Source organism: Neltuma alba, unplaced genomic scaffold, assembly GCF_004799145.2.
Source record: "Neltuma alba isolate B1F8T4 unplaced genomic scaffold, ASM479914v2 tig00013030_pilon, whole genome shotgun sequence".
NCBI classification, from domain to species: Eukaryota; Viridiplantae; Streptophyta; class Magnoliopsida; order Fabales; family Fabaceae; genus Neltuma; species Neltuma alba.
In genome coordinates this window covers 35246-56088 of record NW_021637377.1, presented here as the reverse complement: position 1 = coordinate 56088, position 20843 = coordinate 35246, and the positions used below count along the sequence as shown (strand labels likewise).

The following is a 20843-nucleotide window of genomic DNA, read 5'->3' as shown; positions in this document are numbered from 1 at the left end:
TTATGGTTGAGAGAGTATACATAGGAGTAATTTAGAGAAAAATTGATAAACATGAGAAATGAGTCTTATATTTAGGACCAAAACTAACCCAAGAATTGGATCTTATATTAAGGACCAGAAGAGTATTGTTCAAATTTTCAAGGAACTGCACAAGTCTATATATTGATCTCAGACATCAACGTAATTTGCGCTATAGAGGCTTTCTGATATTCATAAATAAATTTTATTATAGAATATTGACAAGAATGATCATACATAGTTGCTGTGATAATAGAAGAAAACTGTATGTTTTCAGATTTTCAGTTGATATAATTAATAAGAACCAAAATGGACAAGCACCCAAATGGATTCTGAATAATAGACTACCACAAATCATTATATTTTAACATAGCACTCCAGCTTCCTTCCTGCTTCATACCTTCTTTTCCTTTACTTCATTGTATAGTTTATCGATATGGTTCTGCAAATAAAGTAAACAGGTTAGCATTTAAATAACAATTTCTGCTTCATGCCTCATACCTCAAGCCTTAGATTAGAAGCATGGGAACTCATTTGATACACAACGATCTCTCTTCCCAGGAGGATTTTTTTTTTTTTGAAAACGAGATGTAATATAAAGCTAGCAGAAAATCACAGTTGTTAAAGAGAATTGATCAAAGGGTATGCGAACCTTAAAGTACTTGAGCAGTTGTGGTCTCTTCAATTTAAATGTTGGAGTTACCAGATCTCTCTCCATGTCAAAGGGGATGGGTTCCAGATGAATTGCCTTTAGCATCTCAAAACCTCGAAGCTACAGCAGAAGTTCTCTTTCATGTCAGATGAAGCTTCCAGGTAATACAACTTAGCAACAAGTTTTAACAAACAATTTGTTCCCTTAATTCCAAAGACTTGTTTCATTTCGGACGAAATTTATAAATGCCACAAGTTTCTGATTCATCTTAAAATTAATTGCTTATTGGTCCAATGATATTCTCAAATTACTTGACAAAAAGACTTATGTATGCACAAGTTTGTTCCTTTCAAAAATGAACTGCAGTCCTCACTAATTTTCAATTACTTGCTAAATAAGCCAAATAATTTATGAGCTAAATTGTTAGCGTAGTTCAGTAACTAGTAATAGATCACATACTAATTTGTACGAGAACTTAAGCTTAAAACTAAAAAACATTATAAAGCAATATGAAGGCAAAATTACAGTGATTCATGTTTATCAAAAGTACGATTTTTTATATAATGCCCACCCACACACACACATACAGCGCATGATTGGGAGTTGGATATGCATACTTGGTGTTTCTGACCAGTTGAATTGAGCTCGTCCAAAATGAACTTTCTTGCCTTTTGATTTTCACATAAAGATTTAAAATCACCAGTCTCATTATGCTTCTCTGCCCAATCCTCAAGTGCCTTTTTTTCTGGGACCACCACAGCCACCAGGAATGACTCGAAACTGTTTCCATATACCCAAATCTGTATGAAGTGATCAAAGCATTTTGAATTACATCAATTACGTAAATTCAGTGACTGGGGTATGCTGCAGGAATGGAATCTAACTGGTGTTTCTGCAAATTCACAGGCTGCCTTTGTGATTAATGAGGAAACATACCGATGTTATTAGAGGGCACTGTGAATACTTGTTTTCGATGCTCTCAACAGCGATATATTCCCCCTGAGACAACTTAAAAATATTCTTTTTTCTATCAATAATTTTCAGGGCTCCATCTGCCTGCCATTCTCCAATGTCACCTGCGAGGGATTTACAATCAATACCATTTTGATTTCACTAAAAGACTAAGAAATTTGTAAAGAAAGACAAGAATGGAGAAATTTGGAAGTTCATGACAGAATTTCAGACTTGACTCTTGATTAAGATTCAAAAAAAAGATCGCAGCTTAAAATTTGGAACTTGGAACTAAATCCTTTTACTTTTTTAAGTCACAATTTCCAGGGAGTCTCACCTGTATGAAACCACCCATCAACCATCACTTCTTTAGTAAGATCTTCACGCTTGTGGTAACCAGAAAACAAGGTGCTGCCTCTGAGGCAAATTTCTCCACGGGGCTGACTGGAAACTGCATCATATCCCATCTCTGGAACAGATTCAAGCCTGGCTTCAATGGTTGTCATGGGCACCCCAACTGTTCCCATCATAGAAAACACATCACCAATTGCGGTGAAACACCCACCACAACTTTCAGTGAGACCTGTCATGCCAAAATGATAATAAATTAGAGCAACATAATTATACAGACGCATAACATGCACATTGTAGATGAATTAAACATGTTTCTACTACAATAGACTCAGAAAACCCCAAAAAGCCAATGAATGGAATCATTTCTCACAAGAAATGATGTTAAGCAGAAGATTTGTGTACAATACCATAGCCTTGTGATAATGTAGATCCAATAGTGACCCTCAGAAACTCCTCCACATGCGTAGGCAAGGGGGCAGCTCCAGATAACAAGATGCGAACTCGTCCGCCCAATGCTTGTTTTATCTATCAATAAAACTGATGTTAAGAATTTAAACTAGATATATAGAATTTGCAAGGATAAAGATGGAAGACCTTATCAAACACAAGCTTATCGAGCCGAGGTGCTGCTTGGTCTTGTGGAAGTCCCTTCTCCAGATATTTCAACTTGCTGTCAGTTGATCCCAGATTAGTTCACACGAGGATAGAATAGAGAACGAAAACAATCAAAGTGAAAGGGCAGGACATACTAGTTATATGCATGCTGAAACAACAAATTCTTCAGTGTCCCCCCAGAAGAAATTTGGCTCACAATACCTTCAAGCGCAAAGGATAAAGCCAATGCTTGTTTACGTGAGGAGCTCAAAGACAATGCTTAGATAAATATTTTAGACAAGGTGGTTTACCCAACTATGGAAAAGAACAGAGTATCCATTTCTTACCCGCGTAAATACGGTCATAAACTCTAGGAACACCACAAAATATAGTTGGCTTAAGTGTCTGAATGTCTTCCATTAAGAACCTAACATCCTGTAAGCATGAAGATGAAAACTTCCATATTAAGCATAAAACAGAGCATAAAGCCTCATTGAGATGGAAAACTGAAAGAATGATCAAGTAATTAATTGCAAAAATTAAATTAAGATCTTACGCCTTGCCAAAACCCTATTGAGGAGCCCTTGTAGATGCAGTAGCTCTCTATTATCTGGTCGTATACATGTGCTAGAGGAAGAAAAGAGAAGTATACATCGTCGACTGCTGCCTACAATTGCACATATTTTTCGCCAAGTCAGCATTACATAAAGATGACAAATTGAAGCTCACACTTATCTTCTTTACTCATCAGCCTCTATAAATATTTCATTCAGAAGAGAAATGAACTCGAAGATCATAATCATCTATTGTAACTCCCAGAAACTTACCTATACTAAAACATATAAACAGAACAAATAGGACAGGTATGACATAAAACTCATGAACAACAGAGGAAAATGCTCATCTTACCACTCTGTCCGTTAATAAAAGTATTTGGTCAATAGACAGCACTTCAGACATAAAAGCCTCGTTCTTGATAATGACACCTTTGGGTTCACCAGTCGTTCCACTTGTGTACATTATTGTGCAGATATCTGTCTTCCTTTTTGAAGGTAGATCACCTTCCAAACTTCCCTGAGTAAAATGCAAGATTGAAATACAACTAATGAGGGAAGTAGATTTAACATAAACAGGAAAATGCCATATAGGTTTAACATCATACCAACTGGAGGAACTCTTTCCAGGAGAAGCAGGCTGCACCATGTTTCTCAGCTTCCTTCTTTTGTTCAGTTGAAACATTTCCAAAACTCACAATGGCTACACCATGAATTTACAGACCTTGGTTAGCGTAGAGCAATTAAAAAGCCTAAAGTATTTATTTTAGATAAAAGATAGGAATGGTTAACGGCTAACCTACATTTTAGATTTGAAGAACACTGTTCAAGACATGACAAAATCTGTAAAAATACTCATTGCTTTAGTAACCACAAAAAAGAAAGAAAATAAATAAAACAAAAGAAAAAAAAGATCCCATGCTGTATCAGAGAGTAAACGAATTATAGCTTGAAAGAATTAATGGTCAATGATTCCATTGAAAGAGGATCAGAAATGGTTGTGACAATTTGTCAGCTTCAAAATTGATACCTCACTATCCATTTGGAAAGTGACTTGCAGAAATCTCATCAATAAATTAAAGGCTGCTAATGGCACTGTTATTCTATAGTTTCGTAGGAGACAAGATTACACTCGATAGGTGTGTGAGAAGTTCAATCTTGAAGGTATACGACTTGCGGTCTGAAGCTCCAAGCCAAATCATCAATATGAAAATGAAAGCATTCAAATTCTTGCTCTAGTTAAACCAATGTTGATTCAGTTATATTCACCAAATAAAATATTCATAACAAAATAAACGACAAAGATGTGTACCAAAAAGAAAAAAATAATAATAAGTAGCAAAGATAAAGAAGGTAGTCGATGAAGATCTAGAACTTACAGAAGGAATTTTGTTTTCCTGTACAAATGCTATTGAAACCTCAGCATGGTTTATGATATACTCCACTGCATTAGGACCTGTTAGGTTTAAAACCAGGTCATTTTCTAGTAAAATGTAAGAGAAACTCAACTGATCACACTGCTTTAATTTAAAAGCCCTTCCAAAGTAACATGCCTCAAATTATAAAATAAAACTCCGTTGGTCTTATTGGAAAGAACAAATGACAAAAAACATACCAAGGGTGTCATATAATGGGACGTAAGTTACTGCACAGCTATTACAAGCCTGCAAAACAACAAAGTTGCACTAAGTCTTATAACGATGGCTAATAAGAGCACTATGCAATGTCTTTCCTCATATTTATGGGAAGAATGGTATTTGAAAAAAAAAAAGAAAAAAGAAGAAGCTGATATACCTCCATGGCGATTATCCATTCGGGGCAGTTGGATCCATAAATGCCACAACGATCTCCCTGGTGATGTGAATCAATTTTTTTTATATCAGTTTTACATTTAAAGATTCTGAATACAAATTATCGTGATATTGGCCTGTAGACTTACAGGATTGACACCGCGGCTCCTCATGGCGGAACCCATTCTGATGGCAGAATCATAAGCCTCCTGATATGTGACCCATTCATAGGGACCCGCCTGCAAAATCAGTAAATTGACATATGGTGTATTATTTACTTCTCTCTTAGAAATTAAAAAAAAAGAGAGAGAGATTAATAATGCTATGGACTGATCAGGCTAATAAACCATAGGTTATGGTGCTTGGAATTGCACGTATAAAGAAAGGGATCCTCTAGAAAAGAAAAAGAAAGACTCATAAATTTACACCTTCGAATTGTTTTTCTGACGTCTGCCCAGAAGTGGGTTGTTCGGGTTCCTCTTGGCAGAGTCCCTGGGGAAGAATCAAAACTGGTCAGAAAGGAGACATCCATGAACTGATAAGAGTATTCAAATTTCAATGGTCTTCGGACTTTTGGATGCAATTCACCCAAGCACTTCTCTTTCACCAAGTAGCAACAAACTCACGAAAAGGATCTTTAAAATTCAGTTAAAATTACAAGTGGCCCACAAATGCATCCAATAGGATGAACTCTTGATGAAATGATTTGGCATGGAATTTTTAATACTTAATCAAAATATTTTTATCTCAAATGTTAATTTACGATGGAAGGGTTCACTTGAGAGTTTATTATGATTTCCATCCCTTCTGTTTTAAAATGTAAACTTCCAAAAGTTAATCACTACTATTTTGACCATAATTCCCAGGATTGGCAAGACTGGGATTACCAGCAGGATTCTCATTGCCGCCCTCAAAGTAAAATAAAAATTCTGCTTTTAGAGAAGCTGCAGTTTAAAAATTAGCTGGTTCTTCAAATTGCTTTAGAAATGGCTAACAAGTCTTAGGATGTATTTAAATTTAAATTCAAAATCTTGGGTCAATGCATGATTTCGTTTAAAGAATAAACTAAACAATTGTTCCCCGTCGTTACGTTAATGTCATATTTAATTCCCAAAAATCAGTTAATGCATGAATCAGTTCAAAAACCAAAAAATAACATACTTGTCGCCTGACAAAAAGACTCAGAGTTGATTACTTGCTTTTTTAAAACTGAATAATTCAATTCTTCATTTTCAGTGAACTAACGCTATCAAAATGTCAGTTGAGTGAAGAAGAAACTGAAAGGAAAACAGAATCACCTGAAGAACTGCCATGGAGATTCGAAGTCGGCCGGAAGCTCCATTAAACCGTCTTTAGCATAAATGCACCTATAAACAGGACCCGCCGATGGGTTGTCAGCGGAGGCCGGCGTTGCCTCCGCCACCTTCACGGTGTAAACATCCGGCATTGTGAAATCGGAATGTGCAGAAACGGATTTCAGAATCGTACGTAATGATCAGCAAAGGAAGCTCACTGCCACCAATCACAGGCCTGGTTTTAATTAATATCTAAAAATTTCTGGGAATAAAAAAGGGAAAGGGTAGCTGAACGAGAAGGAAAAATGGAGGTAGGAGAGTTGGTTGAGACGAAGCAATAAATTCAAAGGGATTAATACTAGCTAGCCTATTTCTTTTACTTCTGTGAGAGAATAAAGGAAAGCTGAATTTTTGAGCGGGTTTTTATGAGGCTGGCACATATAGAAACTGGTGTCTTTTTCGGGTTCACCTCCATTTGCATTTATATTTGGCTGTAAAAGTTTGGTTACATTCTCATGTGCAACTGTCCAAACATCAAAATCAGAAATGAAACGGAAGAAGGAAAAAACGTTTTCCCTGATAAGTAGGACATTTTATTAATTAATCTCATTATATTATGACTTATTAAAAGTTGTTCATCTGATCTTTCACATGAAACCAAATGAAAACAAGAAATGCAGGCGCATTTATGAGAAGCAATGGGGGAGGCCACTCCAGTTGGCTGACAAATAATGAATTCTTGCTTCATTAAAGTTGTGACGAGCCACCAACTAATATATCTATGAAGTCCACATTTCTACGTAAAACTAATCTTTGCCTATCCTTTAATTGCCTTTTCATGGTTTCAATTTTGTGTTGAATTTTCTTTTCCAGATTAATTAATATATGCAGCACCAAATGCCGGCTTGTTGGGGTAGTTGGACATTTTCAGCACAAAGTCAAACTTAATTCTCTCTCACGCAACAGTAATTTTTTTTTAAAAAAATTATTTCAAGATTTTGGAAGAGGCTAGATTGAAAAAAAAAAAATTGAATGGTGGAAGAAGAATAAAGTCAATGGTGGATGGAAAATGCAGAAGAATAGTGTTGTTAATTATGGATAGGTTAGGCAAGACTTGTGTTTGTAGTTATTGGCTTGATGGTTACGAACTGGTGTAACAAAACTTGCCAGATGGGTTGACAGAATTAATATTGTAACCGGTGAAATTTGGTGTTTCATGTTTAATAATAATATTAATAATACTCCTCTGGTCCTTAATATAAGACCCAATTCTTGAGTTGGTTTTGGTCCTAAATATAAGACCCATTTCTCATATTTATTAATTTTTTCTAAATTACCCCTATAGATACTCCCTCAACCATAATCAAGGAGAAAAGGAAGAAGAGGTATTAATAAAGATGATTATGGTGTTTTAGGAAAAATGTGTCACTTTTTTTATAATTAACTAACTTACCTAACTTCCTTAATCTAATCAAATTAGTTAAATGGGTCCTATATTAAGGACCGGAGGAGTATAACTGAATATCCAAGATCCTCATGAAAATATAGATACATATATTATTTTCAAGCTTATTTAATTTTGATTCTCACACAAAGTACCTTATTTAGAAGATATCAACACTATTATTTTCGGAAAAAAATATTAATTGACATGTTCTCATAGTTAATTCACTATCGTTATATCTGAGCATAAATGTTTATATATCTGACCATATTATAATGGTATATATGATTTAAATTTGAAATAAGCTATAAAAATTTATGGATTAATTTTTTCTGTCGAGCTGAATGTGATCCTTATCGAGTTGGTTGGTGTGCATGGGTTCAGATTTTTTTTTTTTGGGCAACCAGATCTTATTGGATAAAATCAGACTGATTTTTTTTTTTGAAGGGAAAAAAAAGAAAGTGGGAATTAACAAAAACTGGGGGCATTGATGGTCATTAAAAATTTATGGGATCTAACATTGCGAGCGGCCTTAAATGTGGCCACCTACATCTCACCCCGCAGGCGCACCACGCTTCCTCAAGAATCTATTCAGCTCACGCTGCCACGTGTACTCTCTCTCTCTCTCTCTCTCTCTCTCGTTCCATCGCAATGATTGGTCCAACCCCTCATGACGTTCCTCACATGAAAATCCACGTGCCTTGCCACTTTAAGCTAAATAAATCTGAGTCCTATGCCACGTGGCCCGTTTGAGCCAGGCAACCGGCATTCTTCTGCTTCGTAGCCTTCCTTCACAGAGAACCATTGGTTTCGCGATGAAACTATTACACATCTTGCGAATGTCAAGTTCAACCAAACGCTGTTTCGTTCAAAGTGAAGGCAAGTAGTAATCAGGAATGCATAAAGAATGGCTCGTGAATTTTGGATACATTTTTTTGGGCGCCATCTTTCATTTTTTGCCTTCTTAAATAAGAATTATTCCTTATGATTGAAAAACTGCTTATAAATTATCCTAAAGAGGCTCTAAGTTAGAGGTGGTTTACGGCCTGGGCTTTTGCCTTCAAGCGCCAGCACAGGAACATCGTCTTCTTGATCTCCACACTTTTGTGGTGGCAAAGATTTATTTTTATTCCGACCAAAATAAACATGTGAGCCTCACAGTTAGCTCTAAACTGATCTTACAAATGCTCATTAATGGAGAAGAGCTGAACCACATGGACGGACATGATAGTTTGCCTGTCATTGTCTATGGAGCAATTGACAATCGACTAGATGATGTGAATATGGTTATCAAGCACAATGCCAAATCCATGTTGGCTGGGATGGTTAAAATCAACTCTAACCACGTCATTAAGGGTATGTTTGGCTCAATGAGAGGAAGGGGAGGAGAGGGATTTTAATGGAAAGAAGGGGAGGGGAGAGGAGTGAAAGGATTTTAATATTATCTTGTTTGGATTTATAAAAAAAGAGGGCAGGGGAGGGAAAAATATTTTAATATGGATAATTTTGCTCTTATTTTATTTAAAGTGTGGGCATAATGGTCACAATATGACAAAATATAGACATAATGGTCACAACATGACAAAATATGGGCATAATGGTCATAATATGACAAAATATTGCCCTTTCCCTCCAAATCCTCCCAATTTTGGAGAGAAGGTTGAGGAGGGGAGGGGAGGGGAAATTTTAAAAAATTTTCCCTCCCCTCTTAAAATTTGTGTGTTGCCAAACAAGGAAAAATGATTAAAATCCCTTCCCTTCCCTCTCCTCCCTTCCAAATCCCTCATACCAAACACACCCTAAATGCCACGCCATGGCCAGTTTGGAGCTGGAGCCTTTAGGGCTAGGATAGAGGGAAAGGCCGAAAGCTTGCTCTCGTCCTAACTTGAGAGGTAGATAGTACCACTCGCTTTGATCCCACTCATGTGACCAAGCTTGGTGTTTTCAGCCCTCGGAGTAGACCGGATGGTTGAACCGGTTGGGCCGTCGAGTGGCAATGAGAAAATAATTTTACTAAAATTAAAAAGAAGTAAAAATATAATTTGGTTACTAACAAAGTGTATTGCACACCGGATATACATACAAAAATCTTTCAACGGGGTTTTGGGAAAGTATATTACCCGCTCTAGTAAAAAAGGAGTCCATTTTTTTAATTCTAAAGGCGTATGGTTCATAAATAAATAAAATAAATAAATAAATAGTTGATTGTTCCTTTCTTAATTAATGCAGTTTTATACGGATCTAATGCTATTGAATATCCTACTACCGCATCATTTAAAATTAGTTTATAAAAATCTTTCCAATTTTATTTGTTAACCATTGTATGAGTTAGGATTGCATTTTTCACCAAGTCAAACAATTTTGAATTTGTGAACTCTTGGAAACAGCTATAATATTTATGTGTTTAATTAAGGGGGGAAAAACGTGTTTGCAATGTGAAACTAGCTCATTTCATCGTCTTGGCCCTTTGTCGTCCCTTTCATATACACACATTTTCTCTGACACTTTTAAACACACACTTTATATATATATATATATATATATATATTACTCCTCCGATTCTAAATATAAGACCTTTATACTAGTATGTATAATAGTCTTACGTTTAGAACTGGAAGAATATATGTTTTTTTCCATCTACACATAATATAAATGATCAATTCCCTACAGCCCCTGAGCTCCACTAATCACCCAACTAAATGAAATTGAATATTGTAGTAGTGTTTTTCCAATTACTTTAATATACATTTAGGTTACGTTTGGTAGAAAGTATTAAAAATAAGAGATTGGGATTAGGATTGTAATTAAGAAAATCTATTAAAAGAGTGTTTAATATAAGAGATTATTTGTTATATGGGATTAGCTAAGTCTATGTATGGGAAATTAAAGAATAACTTGATGGGAAGTGGTATTTCCCAATCCCACCTCTATGAGTTTGTCTAATCCCATATAATAAACAATTACTCATACTAAATACTACTTCCGGTCTTTAATATAAGACTTCGTTTGATTTTTATTTTGGTCCTAATTATAAGATCTCAATCCACTTTGTCTTTCATATTTATGCATTCTTTCTCAAGATAGTCCCTCTAATAATACTAGTCCTAGCCAATAAACTTGATTAGTAAGGATATTTTAGGAAATACAACACATATTTATTACAAATAACTAACTTAACTTATTTTTTTAGTCTCCTCAAATTAATCAACTAGTTTTTATAATTAGGACGAGAGGTAGTATTTTAATTATTTTTTTAATTATAATCTCAATCTCAATCTTTTATTTTTAATACTTCATACTAACGGACTAAGTGGCTTCAAAGTTGATTCCCTCATGTCTAAAGAACCTACCGCGTTTTATATCAGAAGAACTGAAATCTCATGGGGGATAAACAATTGAGGAAAGGACATTTTATTTGGGCCACATTTTGCGAGAACTCCAATTATTATGGGCTGAACACTTTTGTTGACTTATGACTCACATTGGAAAAATGGCCTGATCCGCACTTTGTTGTTGTTTCCACTCATCCACGGTTCTCCCAATCGCTCTCTCTCTTTCGTCAAATTAGCACCACTCTTTCTGCTCGCCAATTTGGAAAAACAAAACACCATACTCTTTAAATATTACTCGCTCCGTCCTTTTTTTTATAGGTAACATAAGACTATATTACGTAAATTAAAAAGTTAATTAAAGACAATAAATAATTAAAAATTAGATTTTTTTTCAAAATACTTTTATTTATGGCGAAAAGAGAGTATAAGAAAGAGAATAAGAAAATTATTATGATAAAAAGAATAATAAAAAAGAGAGAATGTGTGATGAAAAGAGATGATAGTTTGAAAAATAAAATAACAAATATATTGAATATTAAAATAAGTAATTAATGGGATAAAATAAGAAATTTGTCATAAAAACTTAAGACAACTTACAAATATTATTTATATTTAAAGATAAAAAGAGAGTAATAGTTGTTATTTATAAAAAGAGACGAAAAAGTATAATACTAATCTCCTTTTGAAGCCACAGGATTCCACTAGTTGTTATTAGGGCTGTGCAAAAACCCAGTGGTCCGGTATGGTCCGGTCCAACCCGAACAGACCTAGTCCAGTCCGGTCCAGAAAAAATTGGCCCGAAACAAGACTGGACCGGACTGGTCTCATCGGGCTGGACTGGACTAGGGACTGACCCCTTAGACCAGTTGGTCCAGTCCAGTCTAGCCCGATTTTTTAAAATTATTATTGATATAATTTTAATTTGATTTAATTTTTCTATATAGATTTTTTATCTATTCAAATAATTAAGATTTATCTATTAACTTTCGAAGTAATGAGCATGCATATATATTTTCTACAATTTAAGATCTATATTGAAGAGGATTAATTAATAAAACATGACTTCATTGGGAAATTGAAAAGGAATGATCAAATTTGATAAATTTTGAATTAAAATATGTGCAAAATTTTATATAGTAAGTTACAATTTTGCTTCCTATTGAAGAAAAAAAATTTTTTAAAAAAAATTAAAATTAGGTCTGGACTGCCTGGACTGGTCTAGGTAGTCTAGAGGACCAAGTCCAGTCCAACCCGACCTCGGGTTGGCACTGGACTGGACCAGACCTCGGGCTGTTTTTTTCAGCCCGAGGTCTTTACTAGACCAGACTTCGGGTTGATAACAAACCCGGTCCAGTCTAGTCCATGCACACCCCTAGTTGTTATAATAATAATAACACAATTATTATTATTATTATTTTGGTGATTAATTCCCATAATGCCGCATGATGCTCAGTCTTTCTTTTTTTAATTACCAGTAAAGTAGAGATAAGGTAAAGTGTGGATAGGGATGAGAAAGCAAGGCTGGAGATCCAAAATGCAAATAATATTAATTACAACCAAACCAACCAAAGGAAGAGATTGGCCGCGTCCAGGCACCACAATTAATGTGCCTATTCATATCATTTGGGTTCTTTCCCACATGGCTTCCCCTCCTCCATGCCTCTGGTAACGAAATTACTATTACCCCCCTCATTAATGTTCCCAAGCTATTTACCCCCTCCCCGTTAATTCACCTAGCTAGCTTCCCCTCATTCCTTTGTATTCCATTTATTTTGATTATTATATTTTAGAAATTATTTACTCTTATAATTTTATTTATAAATCACTTTCAACATGTTTGATGCAAATCAATAAAAAGTTTAAATTTTATTAATTCTAATTTAAAATTTAATAACTTTATAATTTTATCCTTATTTAATATACAATATACTTTACGAGAACAAAGTAAACATGATATTAAATGAATGTTAAAATTATATATTGATGTGAAAATTTTATCTCTCTACCGTATAAATAAAATTAAAAATTTTATTCTCTCTCTATCCTATAAATAAGATCAAGAGAGTATATTACTCTTCTGGTTCTATTTATAAGGTACTTTCAATATACTTTACACAGACTAAGAAAAATCTTAAAATACATTAACTCTTCATTAAAATATAACAATTTTTTAACTTCACCCATATTTAATATATAAACATTTCAAAAGAAATAACTACCTACACAATAATAAATGAATGACAAAACAAAATATTCACGTTGAAAATTTAATGAGGTGACTTATAAAAATGGGACAAAAAAAACTTTCTTTCTCTACTCTATAAATAAAACGCGTAATTATTACTACTTCTGTTGTCGACTAGGTTATAAAAGTAACTTCCAAAAAATTCTTACAAATAAAGAATGACATTTAAGTTATTCTTCTGATTTTTAATGCATAAACAGATTTAGATAGGTTAAGAATACTAAATAAATTATTTACTTTCAATACATTGCAAATCAAAATCAACTCCCTAACCAATGCAGTTTAGGATTAAATACTCTTTTGGTCCTATTTATAGGGTAGAGAGGGAATGTAATTTTTTGTTCCTATTATAGGACAGAGAGAGAATGTATTTTCTGATCCTATTTATAAGACACTGAGAGAAATTTTTTATATGGATATACAATTTTACCTCTTATTTATTATTGTGTTGATTTTATTTATATGAGGTACTATAATGCATATTAAATAAAGATAAAGTTGAAAAGTCATTAAATTTTAAATGAGGGTTAATGAAATTTAAGATTTTTTTTATATGTGTAAAATATGTTGAAAGTGCCTTATAAGTAGGACCGGATGAGTATATTTTAAGTTAATAAAATTTTTTGAATTTACTCTCATTAAAAAATGTGTATCGAAAACAAATGCTATAAATTTTCTCTCATTCCTTTCCTTCACACTCTCTCACATTAATAGATGTAATATTTAAAAACAATAATTAATGCTAACCCTCTCGATCACTTATATTTGAATGTTGAAACTAATTTTTTTTAATAAAAAAAAAAACCCACTTGTAATGGGACTAGAGCAGTACAATACCCACACCATGCTAGGAGAACTCTTGGTTTATCATGTCTTCATTGTAATCACCCTCTTTTGTACTTAGGAGTGGGGTTTAATTCCCCTTGATTGCATCTTTTATTCCTTTTGAATGAAATCTCCCTTCCACCCAAACAAAAACATGCATCAAGTATAATGAGCAGATAAGTCCCCAAAATTCTAATTAATAATTAATTAATTAAAAAGAAGCACAAAGCGTGATAATGTACATAAATACTCCATGTGTAATCAAAACTGGGAGAGGGAAGGGCCAAAGGGAAGCCTTATCCTCCCGCCATTTATGAGCTTCTTTCCCTCTCAACTTCAGAGCAGAGACATTGTGCAAGGGAAGCAGGCGCAGGCAGAGGGAATATGAGCACGAGAGAGTGAATTGAAGAAGCTCTGTCTCTCTTTCTCGTCAAATTGATGAGACATTAAATGCAGAGCCACCTTCCCATTAATGACCCTCTACATATTGACAGGCCCTCTCATTAATCCCCTCCATTAATTCCTATTCCTCTCTCTCCTCTCTCCCTGACCCCACTCTCTCTCCTCCTTCCCCCGCCGCCCTTTTCTCTCCGTCACCATCTCCGACGGTCTTTTCACCAATTATCTCTTTCCACGTACCCCCCCAACCCAAAAAGTTACAAAAAATAATTCCCACTTCTTCCTTTTCCTTCTTTTATCTCCTGTTGTATCTCTCCGGTGACAGCAATGCCTCCGGGTCGCCGCACCTCAGCCGGCTCGACGAGAAAGCTGCTGCTCCCGCCGCCGCCAAGGCTGCTGACGATCTCAGGAACATCGGGCTTGCGATTGACTTGCTTCGCCGTGACGAGCTTCCTCCTCCTCCGTTGTATGATCTTATGCTTGATTCCGACAGAGGAAAGAACCCTCGCCTCCGGAAGAACGGCGACTTCATCCCTCTGTAGTATCTGAAGGAGAACACTCTGGACTTTCCCAACGATCCGAACGGTGACGGCCTTTTGCTCCAGAAGCTGCTGCTGCTTCCCCTTCGGTGGTACCGCCACGGCGACGCCGTCGCCGGCTCCATCACCATTCTCTCTGACGCCAAGCTCCGTTCGAATCCGAACGAGTAGGATCGCTTCAGGAGGAAATCACGACCGCCGTTGAATCGATCGTCCTCCGGATTCGCGTGGTTCCTTCTCGGTGATTGCTCTTCGTTGCAAGGAGTGATCTCTGACACCAGAGAATGAGCCACTGGCGATGGAGCTTCGACCATAGGGTCCATACTGATTCTATGCAAAATCGTGTCGTCGTCGAGGCTCGGTCGAATCCTCGCTGCCATCATTGGCGTGAACGGGGACTCTGCGCACAAAACTCCGGCGCGGCACAGGGGGCAATTGGCGTGCGACCTGAGCCAAACGTCGATGCAATCCAGGTGAAAAGTGTGAGAACAAAAAGGCAGCGTTCGGACGTACTCATCGTCTTCGAACTCCAACAAACAAACTGCGCAATCGCGTCGAGACTCTTCGAATTGATCCTTGGATTTGGCGGTGTAGAGGGAAAACGGTATGGTCTTGATGATGGACTCGTCGAGACCATAAGGGGAGAACATGTGAGGCCCATCAATCGGCTCAAAAGGAGAATCATAAGGAAGTGAGTCGAGGTCGCCGGAGGAGGAGGGTGGGTAGGAACGTCGCCTACGGCGGCGCCACCGGCGAGCAAGGCGGGTTATCGGAGGCACGAGGTGGCGGGAGATGAGGCGGGAATAGGTGACGACGATGAAGGCGGCGGCAACGACGACCACCATTGCAATTAGCGGTGGGCTGAAGTCAACCGACAACTTAGAGGGCAGAGGTGATGGTTTGCCGACAGGTACCGCAAGGAGAGCGGGGGCAGGGGTGGACGGTGAAGGGGCCGGTGCCGGAGAAGCAGATGGGGCCCAGCGGTGAACGCCAAGATGGGGTGGCTGAGAAGGAGCTGAAGAAGAAGAAGAAGACGCCGGTGGAATCATCATCATCATGAGAATGATCATGGAGTTTCTGTGAGAGGTAAGAAATAGGGTTTTTGATTCTCCAGGAGTCATAAAAACAGAGAGAGATTAAAAGAAAGAAACTGTAGAACTTGGTTCGTGAGTTTAATGCAAAGGTTGACTGAAAGTGTTTATTTTCCTCTTGTTTTTTTTTTTGGTTTTTCCTCTTCCCTTCCGTCTTAATCTGATTCTTCAGGCTGCACAGTGTGTGGAAGGAATAGAGAGAGAGAGATAAAGGGAGGGGAGGCTATGTAGGACTGTGAAAGACACGTCAACTTTGGTGAATTTAAGGCGAGGTGCTTTTTGGCAGAGTGGGGAGAAATAGAGAATACTACCAATTTTCCAAGGAATTTAAGCCAAAGACACGTCATTGATGATGGTACAGTGATAGTAATTTATTTAACATATTTAATTTTTATTATTGTATATTTATTTCGTTTGACCCTATCATTAATGACCGCCCCTGTCCAGTAGTGCTAAATCACTTCATTGCTCAGCCTTGTTGGTAATCGCTCTTGGAACCTTAACAAAACCATTCAATGCCCCATTGATGAAAATCACCATTTTTAATATTATTAATATCTTCTTAATCAGTCATGTCATGTGTGCGTGCGTGCTTATTTTCAAGCACTTCGAGATTCTATTATAAAAAAAAAAAAACGGAGTATTTTAACTACTCTGTGAGGTTAAACAAAATTATACTGGAGTTTCTATATTAAACAAATGGCTGCCAGATCTAAAACAGTGAACAGGAGAAGCAACAATCTAGAAGGAAGTTGAAAATTGGCCTATCAGAAATTTGAGATCTGTTTTTAATTGGACATTGGATTTGTTTCTTTGTTAACTTTTAATATTGGGTGCCAGATCCAGGGGCTTGAAAGAAAAAAATAAAAAGTGCCTGATCCAACAGCAATCCATATCAAGCGAAACAGAAGGTGTACACTATGTTGCATGGGGGAAATCCACTTTCTAGGAAAAGCAACGGGAAAATAGAGGCGGACAGCGCAAGCCAGGCGGAGAAAGTATTGAATCATCCTTACTAATCTGAGTGTAAATCTTTAATCAAAATGCAAAATCAAGTAAATGGAAAGGACATAAAGGCAATTTCATCACGACTGTTCAATAGAGGAATGGATGATCAAAACAGTGAATCAGTCACAGGCTCATGGCTTTCTTGTCAACTTAATTTTTCAAATTCATCCGCTATATTATTAGTAGACAACTGTTTTTTTCATGCACAATAGATAAAAAACTTGATATACTTATTTTTGGATAATATTTATCGAGTTCTATCCAATTTAGTTTTATAAATACATTGTTTTTATGAAGTACTACTTTTTATCCTAGGTATAAGAGCTATTTAGTTTTAAATATGAGATTTTAATTTATTTTGTTTTTTAAATTTATAGTTTTTTTAAAATATCTTTATTAGTTGTAAGCTGCTCCTATCAAGAAATAATTCGAATACATATAATTAAAGAGAATAATTTAGCATCCATTTGGTATGAAGAAAATAGAGAAAAAAGGAAGGGAGAAAAAACTTTAATAAGCTTGATTTAAAAAAAATAGAGAAGAGGGATTAAAAATTTTTAATTAATTTTTAATTTTTTTATCTTATATTTTCTCTTTATTAAATTTTAAAACTTTACTTCTCCAGTTTTTTAAAGATTAAGCTTATTAAACTTTTTCCTAATCTCTCCTCTCTTTTATTTTTCTCGTATCAAACCTAACGATAGGAAATCAAAAACATGTTTTAAAAGAAACAAAGAAAAAGTCAGAAGCTCCAATTTCCTACTCCATTAGGCGCAGCCAGTGAGTGTGCATGAAAAAGTCAAAACAGCGGCATTCAGGCAGGCAAAGGTGTTGCTGAGAAGTGAGAACAAAAATCAATGATGATCCCGCTGACTTATAAATTGACCCATCCTCCAAAACAACAAAATACAACAAAAATATTATCTCGTCTCGTCCTCCTTTATTTTTTTTTTTTTTAACTTTGAAAAATGTGCAATGTTTTACTGTTTCTAATTTTTTTCCGGTGAAATGGGAAAAAGTTTTGATTTAATATGTACTTCCTCCATTCCTGATACAGGTCCCAATTTCAAACTCTTTTTTTGTCCCCTCCAAAATATACTGTCTCAATGCAAATTTCTAGGTTCAATTAATGTATGTTTCATAAAATATCCCTATGGAAAATTTAAACCACCTATCATATCATTAATATTGAAAAATGCACTTTTGTCTTGGCGTCTAATTGAGTTCAAGAATGTAAACGATGGACTAGTTTTTGATTTTTTGCATTGCATAGGTTTCTTGTTATGAGAGGTAATCCTATTTAAGACACTATCAGATATTCAATGTAAGACTTTTTCCAACGGGATTTTGAATCTTATTTTGTTACATTGTAAGGAACTAGTACCTTTCATTAGGTTCAATTCCTATTGGTAATATTTATGTATTTTTCAAAAATGAAACTCACATTATTAAGCGGGGAATTAGGGATGTGCACCAACAAAAATGGACGAGTTCCGACCCATAACCCGATCCGAAAGGGAAAAAGGGCTGCAATTTTTAGCTTGTGGGCCTTTCAACCAGCACAAGCCCAAAGACAAATAAGCTGACGCATAAAAACAAAAAAGGAACATTGGGGACGAGCGAATCCAACACTAACGCCGGAAGAAGCGAGCTTGAAGGAGAAAGAGAACGTGACGGCCGACGGCGAGAACGCAAGAAGAGAAGCTTGTTGTGGGAGTCAAGGGGTACGGCGGCGAAAGCCTCTCGCATTGTATTCATTTTCAACATGAAACAATTAAAATTCATATTGAATCAAATTCAAGGCTCGAGACTTTGGAATTTATTCCTACCACTGTGTTTGCTCACTCTGGTTTGCTAAGTCTCTAACCTCTTCCTCATAGTTCGTGAGCCAATTTGTAGCGTTTTAGGGGCGTTTCATTTGCCACATGGTTCGCTTTCTGTGTTGCGCTCACAATTACGCTCCTGTCAATGGCGGCTCAACTCCTTAAGCGTTTTCCCCTCACATCCCAAGCTCGCAAATCCTCGTCTGTTTTCTGTTACTCTTCATCACCATCGTCATCCGATGAGGCCCCCACCACTGCCGTAACCACCGCCGTTTCTATCCTCACCCACCGCCGTTCCAAGTCTCGCTGGAGCTACCTCCGTTCTCTCTACCCCGATGGCTTCGATCCCGACGATTTTTCTCAAATTACCCTTCACCTTAGGAACAGACCGCATCTCGCATACCAGTTTTTTCGCTTTAGCAAATCCCTCTGCAACCACAACCTCGCGTCTTATTCCACAATCATCCACATTCTTGCTCGTGGCCGTCTCAAGTCACATGCCCAGGACATAATTCGTATGGCTATTCGAGCGTCCGAATTGCGGGAGGACGATGACGGAAATAATCCCAGGTCGACATCATTAAAGGTATTCGAGAATCTAGTGAAGACTTATAAAGATTGTGGTTCTGCTCCATTTGTGTTCGATTTGTTGATCAAAGCTTGTTTGGGATCAAAAAATATTGACCCTTCAATTGAAATCATGAGATTGTTACGGTCCCGTGGGATTAGCCTGAATGTCAGTACCTTGAATTCTCTGATTTACTGCGTTTGCCAATCTCGAGGGGTTGAAGCAGGATATGAAATTTACAGAGAGGTCTTTCGGTTAGATGAGCAAAGCGAGAAAGATTTGAAGAGGGATATTAGAGTTACCCCAAATGTTTATACTTATCACACATTAATGTTATGCTGCTATCGAAACGGTTTGATTGAGAAGGTGAAAAAGATTTGGGACGAAATGGTTGAATTGAACTGTGTTCCCAATGCTTATAGCTATACTGTATTGATGGCTGTATTTTGTGGAGAAGGGAAAATGGAAGAAGCAGAGAAGTTGTGGCAAGAAATGAGAACTAAAGCCTTGGAGCCTGATGCAGTGAGTTATGAAACCATGATTGGTGGATTTTGCAAGACTGGAAATGTTGGGAGGGCTGAAGAGTTTTACAGAGAAATGGCAATGAATGGTATAGAAGGTACATCTGCAACATATGAGCACATCATCAAGGGACACTGTGATATAGGAGACATCGATTCAGCAATTCTTGTTTATAAAGATATGTGCAGGAAGGCTTTTAAGCCAGAAGCTTTAACTCTTGACTTGATGATTAGGCTGCTTTGTGACAAGGGTAGGGTTGATGAAGCATTAGAGTTTCTGAGATATGCAATGGATAAATTTGATTTGTTTCCCAAGGAAACGAGTTATGAGGCCATGATAAAGAGGCTATGTTATGAGGGAAGGATGGAAGAAGCATTGAAGCTTCAGGCAGAGATGATAGGAAAAGGGTTTCAATTAGATTCAGAGATATATGGTGCTTTCATTGATGGGTATATGAGACAGGGGAACGAGGAAATGGCTGGAGCTTTAAGGAAAGAGATGCTGCAAATTCAGATGCGGAGCTAAGTGAGTACTGATCATTACGGTTTGTCTCTGAGAGTGAAGATTGGTTGCAATGTACGGCTGGTCCAAACGAGTTAAGCAGGAAGGAATATCAAAAGAACCAAACAAATTTATGATTTTTCTTTTCTTAATAATTAGCCAACATAATTAATTTTGACCGAAAGAATGGCATCATTAATATTTTTAAATAGATAATTTGTAGTAGACCAAACAGTTCCAATAAATAAAATAAACTGAATTGGTAATTTTTGTAGGCCCTTTTTTCTCACACCGCTCACCAAATGGGAGTAAAAATCAATCTATTTTCAAGACTATAT

General features: G+C 36.5%; 3 protein-coding genes across 3 annotated transcripts; 1 reads left to right on the top strand and 2 right to left on the bottom strand.

Moving 5' to 3' along the window:
* Window positions 1–204: 204 nt before the first annotated feature.
* On the bottom strand, window positions 205–6626 carry LOC114733725 (long chain acyl-CoA synthetase 2-like). The gene is made up of 19 exons (XM_028921220.1): window positions 6212–6626; window positions 5342–5405; window positions 5063–5152; window positions 4918–4974; window positions 4739–4787; window positions 4503–4579; window positions 3927–3966; window positions 3732–3826; window positions 3479–3643; window positions 3126–3236; window positions 2917–3004; window positions 2725–2791; window positions 2570–2645; window positions 2383–2500; window positions 1959–2204; window positions 1607–1746; window positions 1288–1470; window positions 671–790; window positions 205–460 (listed from the first exon to the last, which is right to left on the bottom strand). Exons 1-19 carry the CDS (start codon window positions 6358–6360, stop codon window positions 413–415), a joined length of 1983 nt encoding a protein of 660 aa, XP_028777053.1. The 5' UTR covers window positions 6361–6626; the 3' UTR covers window positions 205–412.
* Window positions 6627–14700: 8074 nt separating this feature from the next.
* LOC114733718 (RING-H2 finger protein ATL65-like) lies at window positions 14701–16474 on the bottom strand. Its single transcript, XM_028921213.1, has one exon. The coding sequence runs from the start codon at window positions 16111–16113 to the stop codon at window positions 14749–14751; it is 1365 nt and encodes a 454-aa protein (XP_028777046.1). The 5' UTR covers window positions 16114–16474; the 3' UTR covers window positions 14701–14748.
* A 2585-nt stretch (window positions 16475–19059) lies between these two features.
* LOC114733728 (pentatricopeptide repeat-containing protein At2g15980) lies at window positions 19060–20529 on the top strand. The gene has a single exon (XM_028921221.1). The coding sequence runs from the start codon at window positions 19060–19062 to the stop codon at window positions 20527–20529; it is 1470 nt and encodes a 489-aa protein (XP_028777054.1).
* The last annotated feature ends 314 nt before the right edge of the window (window positions 20530–20843 follow it).